The 4,937-nt window shown below is 51.6% G+C and overlaps 1 protein-coding gene across 1 annotated transcript in view; it reads right to left on the reverse strand.

Moving 5' to 3' along the window:
* Positions 1–4,937, reverse strand: part of LOC120062099 (teneurin-2-like) — a 338,488-nt gene that overhangs the window by 82,313 nt on the left and 251,238 nt on the right. The window contains exons 6-8 of the mRNA XM_039011910.1: positions 4,441–4,566; positions 3,748–3,953; positions 2,193–2,388 (exon numbers count right to left, since the gene is read on the reverse strand). Of these exons, the coding sequence (XP_038867838.1) occupies positions 2,193–2,388; positions 3,748–3,953; positions 4,441–4,566 (528 nt within the window). The remainder of the gene's footprint in view (positions 1–2,192; positions 2,389–3,747; positions 3,954–4,440; positions 4,567–4,937) is intronic.

Raw genomic sequence — 4,937 nt, forward strand, 5'->3', positions numbered from 1 at the left:
TCTCCTCCTCTCCCTCTATCCTCTCTCCTCCTCTCCCTCTATCCTCTCTCCTCCTCTCCCTCTATCCTCTCTCCTCCTCTCCCTCTATCCTCTCTCCTCCTCTCCCTCTATCCTCTCTCCTCCTCTCCCTCTATCCTCCTCTCCCTCTATCATCTCTCCTCCTCTCCCTCTATCATCTCTCCTCCTCTCCCTCTATCCTCTCTCCTCCTCTCCCTCTATCCTCTCTCCTCTTCTCCCTCTATCCTCTCTCCTCCTCCCCCTCTATCCTCTCTCCTCCTCTCCCCCTCTCCTCTTTCCTCCTCTCCCCCTCCTCCTCTCCCGCTATCCCCTCTCCTCCACTCCCTGTATCCTCTCTCCTCCTCTCCCTCTATCCTCTCTCCTTCTCTCCCTCTCTCCTCCTCTCCCTCTCTCCTCCTCTCCTTCTATCCTCCTCTCCCTCAGTCCTCTCTCCTCCTCTCCCTCTCTCCTCCTCTCCCTGTATCCTTTCTTCTCTTCTCCCTCTCTCCTCATCTCTCTCTATCCTCTCTCCCCCTCCTTCTTTCATCCCCTCCCTCTATCCTGTCTCCTCTCCTCCTTCTCTCCTCTCCTCCCTCTATCCACTTCTCCTCTCCTCCTTCAGTTCTGTGTGTTTCTCCTTTGCTCTGATCCCCAGGGTCATCAATACTTTATTCAGGTGCATGTGTTCCTCTCCACATTCTTTGCTATGTGTGTGTGTGTTTTGGTTGTATGTGTGTGTGTTTTCAGCACTCTACCCATGTCTAAGTGGCTTGTGTGAGGTGAACAGGTTTAGATAAGAACACTGAGGAGGTTTTCACTCTCTCCATCCATCCCGTTCTCTCTCCAGCTCTCCCGTTCTCTCTCCATCCATCCCGTTCTCTCTCCATCCCTCCCGTTCTCTCTCCATCCATCCCGTTCTCTCTCCATCCATCCCGTTCTCTCTCCATCCCTCCCGTTCTCTCTCCATCCCTCCCGTTCTCTCTCCATCCATCCCGTTCTCTCTCCATCCCTCCCGTTCTCTCTCCATCCCTCCCGTTCTCTCTCCATCCCTCCCGTTCTCTCTCCATCCCTCCCGTTCTCTCTCAAGCCCTCCCGTTCTCTCTCCATCCATCCCTTTCTCTCTCCATCCCTCCCGTTCTCTCTCCATCCATCCCGTTCTCTCTCCATCCCTCCCGTTCTCTCTCAAGCCCTCCCGTTCTCTCTCCATCCATCCCGTTCTCTCTCCATCCCTCCCGTTCTCTCTCCATCCCTCCCGTTCTCTCTCCATCCCTCCCGTTCTCTCTCAAGCCCTCCCGTTCTCTCTCCATCCATCCCGTTCTCTCTCCATCCCTCCCGTTCTCTCTCCATCCCTCCCGTTCTCTCTCCATCCCTCCCGTTCTCTCTCCATCCCTCCCGTTCTCTCTCCATCCCTCCCGTTCTCTCTCCAGGCCTCCCTTTCTCAATCCATCCCTCCCGTTCTCTCTCCATCCCTCCCTTTCTCTCTCCACCTCTCTCCCATTCTCTATCTCCCTCCTTCTGTCTCCACCGCCCTCCCTCTCTCTCCACCTCTCTCCACGTCCTGCTCTCTGTCTTCACCTCTCTCCACTTCCCTCTCCCTCCCTGTCTCCACCGCTCTCCCTCTCTCCACTTTCCTTTCTCCCTCACTGTCTCCACCTCTCTCCACTTCCCTCTCTCCCTCTTTCTGTCTCCACCTCTCTCCCTCTCTCCACTTCCCTCTCTAATCACGATGCCTTACCTAACTCAAACCTACTCTCCCCTCCACCCCTCCACCCTTCCCCCACTCTCTCCACAGGAGCTGGCAGGCTAATCGTGAGAGTAGGATTGGGTGAAAGTTAAACTGCTGCGCTTGAGAGGGGTGAAAGTTATGTATACTCTCTCCCTCTCTCTTCCTACCCCTCTCCCTCTCTCCCCTCTTTCTCTCTCCTAACCCATTACACCCGTGTTGAAGGAGATTTCTCTCTCTCTCCCTCCTCTCTCTCCCCGTCTCCCTCTCCCTCCCCTTCTATCTTTCTCTCCCCCCTCTCTCCCTCTCTCCCTCCCCTTCTATCTTTCTCTCTCCCTCCCCCCTCTCTCCCTCTCTCCCTCCCCTCCCCTTCTATTTTTCTTTCTCTCTCCCTCCCCCCTCTCTCCCTCTCTCCCTCCCCTTCTATCTTCCCCCCTCGTTCACCCTCCCTCTCCCTCTCTCTCTCTCTTACCCATTACAGCAGTGTTGAAGGAGACGGTCTCTCTTTCTCGTCCGTCGTTGTAGAAGGCTAGATGCCATGCTCCCGGGTCCAGGTACTGAACAAACACTGCTTCGTTTAGAACCACAGTCTGGATGCTGCGACGTTCTCGAGGAGACTCAACAACACTCCACTTCTCTTTACCGTCCAAGCGCTCCATGTAGTCATACTGCAGGAGGAGAGACAATTACACTTTCAGGAAGCTCAGACCTGGAAGTCAATTCAATTCCATAAGTGTGTGTATACTGTAAGTGTGTGTACAGTCCAGTTTTGTGTAACTGTGTGTGTTATGTATGTATTGGTGTGTGTTATGTGTGTATTGGTGTGTGTTATCTGTGTATTGGTGTGTGTTATATGTGTGTTGGTGTGTGTTATCTGTGTATTGGTGTGTGTTATGTTCATATACCTGTGTGTGTAAGTCAGGGTTTGGGTCAATTCGAATTGAAGACAGTCAATTCAGGAAGTAAACTGAAATTACAATTCAATAACTATAAAATGGCATCTATTTTCAATGACTTCTTAATAAACAAAGCTAACGTAAACTCGTACATCGCCTTGGTCCGTACAATTGCCCTTATTTTAGCGCCCAAAAACGTAATACTTCCAGATCAACTGTAATGGCAATACCATTGTAAAGCACAATTTCTCCCCTTTCCAACAAAATCAATTACATGACCTAAACGCTGCCCGTTTCTGCATAATTCAAGCAGGCAATGAGCCCCGTCAGGTCTTTTTAAAAATGGCAGGAGGGGAAGCGAAACTAATGCGTGATAGTGAGAAGGAGAGATGCCGTGTGGGAAAATTGCTTTTTTTCACTCGATCTGTCCAACTTATCACCTTATCGCCTCTAAAATGTAAATAAAACACTATAAAGAGTTTATATAATGTGTCATTACATACCTCTTTGAAGGTTTGTGTCGAATTTGAATCGGGTGTTTAGGGCGGTGCTAAAGTGATCTTAGAAGTAAACAGCGGCTTTGAGAATGATTATCGCATGCTATGATGCCGCAAAAAATGACTAGGTATCCCCCCCTTACCCCGTCACTGTCCATTTCTTGTTTTTAAACGATGAGAGAAGTGCTACACCTGGTGGAGAGAGATTGTAAGACAGAAATAGTTGCTTTATGCGTGCTGTACGTTACAGACACGTCACGATGTAACGGAGGGTCTGTTTTTCAACTTTTCTCCAATACTATCGAGCCATTACCATGTCGATCAACACTTGAATAGAAACCTAGTTCACACCCCAGATTTTGAAGTCAACACAGTCGCTACAGTCCCATTAGTTTTCTTTGTAGCCTTGTTTGAATGTCGCGGTTGCGCACATTTGTACGGAATGGGGTGAGTTTACGTTATTTATTTCAGTTTTTCCTCCAATTGAGATTTTTTAAATTCAATTGTAAATTCAAATAACTTCCTGAATTGACAACCCTGGTGTGTGTTATGACAGTTTACCAGTGGGTGTGAGGGGGGCAGGCCCTGTGTATGTCTGTGTGTGTGTGTGTGTGTGTGTGTTATGACAGTTTACCTGTGCGTGTGAGGGGGGCAGGCCCTTGCGGATGTAGACCCCAAACAAAGCATCTTTCCCCAGGGAGATGTTGAACTTGAGGAACTGTGGCTGGGCCAGGTGAAGCAGAGACCTCCAGAACACCCCTGGAGGAATCTCCTGACTCACCCTCCTCCCCACCTCCACATCCCCACTGTCTAAACTGCTGTTAGGACCTGGCCAAGGAGCTACGGGAGAGGAGAGGGAGAGAGAGAGAGAGGAGAGGGAGAGGGAGAGGGAGAGGGAGAGGGAGGGGAGAGGGAGAGGGAGAGGGAGAGAGAGAGAGAGGAGAGGGAGAGAGAGAGAGGGAGAGAGAGGGAGAGAGAGAAATGGAGAGAGAGAGAGAGGGAGAGAGAGAAATGGAGAGAGAGAGAGAGAGAGAGACAGAGAGAGAGGAGAGGGAGAGGGAGAGGGTGAGGGTGAGGGAGAGAGAGAGAGAGAGAGGAGAGGGAGAGGGAGAGGGAGAGAGAGTTGAAGAGAGGAGAGGATCATCACATTGTCAGTAACCAGTAATCACATAGCAAAACCATTAAAACATTGAAGGTTTGCATTCTGGGAGAATGAACTATGTACGTCTGCCCAGTATAACTACAATGCTAGAAGAAGAATAGTCTTGTTCTAGTTGGGCCGGGGCAGGCCGGTGTGTTGTGGGTGCTATAGTGTCGTAGTTCTCACCTCTGCCTCCGGAGGGCAGTGTGGCCACATCACTGTTGACAGCTAGACCTGCAGTACTCAGACCGTTGTTCAACACAGGGCCTTCAGAGGGCTGCAGGTGCCACGTCAGACCCAACAGGTTAATGGCTGGAGGGAGGGGAGGAGAGGGGGAGGTGAGGGGGAGGAGAGGGGGAGGGAGAGGGGGAGGAGAGGGGCAGAGAGAGGGGGAGGAGAGGGGGAGGAGAGGGGGAGGAGGAGAGAGCAGAGAGAGAGGGGAGGAGAGGGGGAGGAGAGGGGGAGAGAGAGAGGGGAGGAGAGGGGGGGAGAGGGAGAGGGGGGAGTGGAGGGGTCAGGAGATTGTTATTATAGGAGCATACGAGCTAGTGGAGGATAGTGTAGGTAGAGGTGGCGGAGAGTGGCCGCGAGAGATGTTTGAGAGGGTGAGGAGAGGTGCCGCTATGATGTGATTGATAGTGGGAGGAGATGTTGATGCGCAGGTGGCAGAGAGAGAGGGGAAC

Source organism: Salvelinus namaycush, chromosome 17 (genome assembly GCF_016432855.1).
Source record: "Salvelinus namaycush isolate Seneca chromosome 17, SaNama_1.0, whole genome shotgun sequence".
In the NCBI taxonomy this organism is placed as follows: Eukaryota; Metazoa; Chordata; class Actinopteri; order Salmoniformes; family Salmonidae; genus Salvelinus; species Salvelinus namaycush.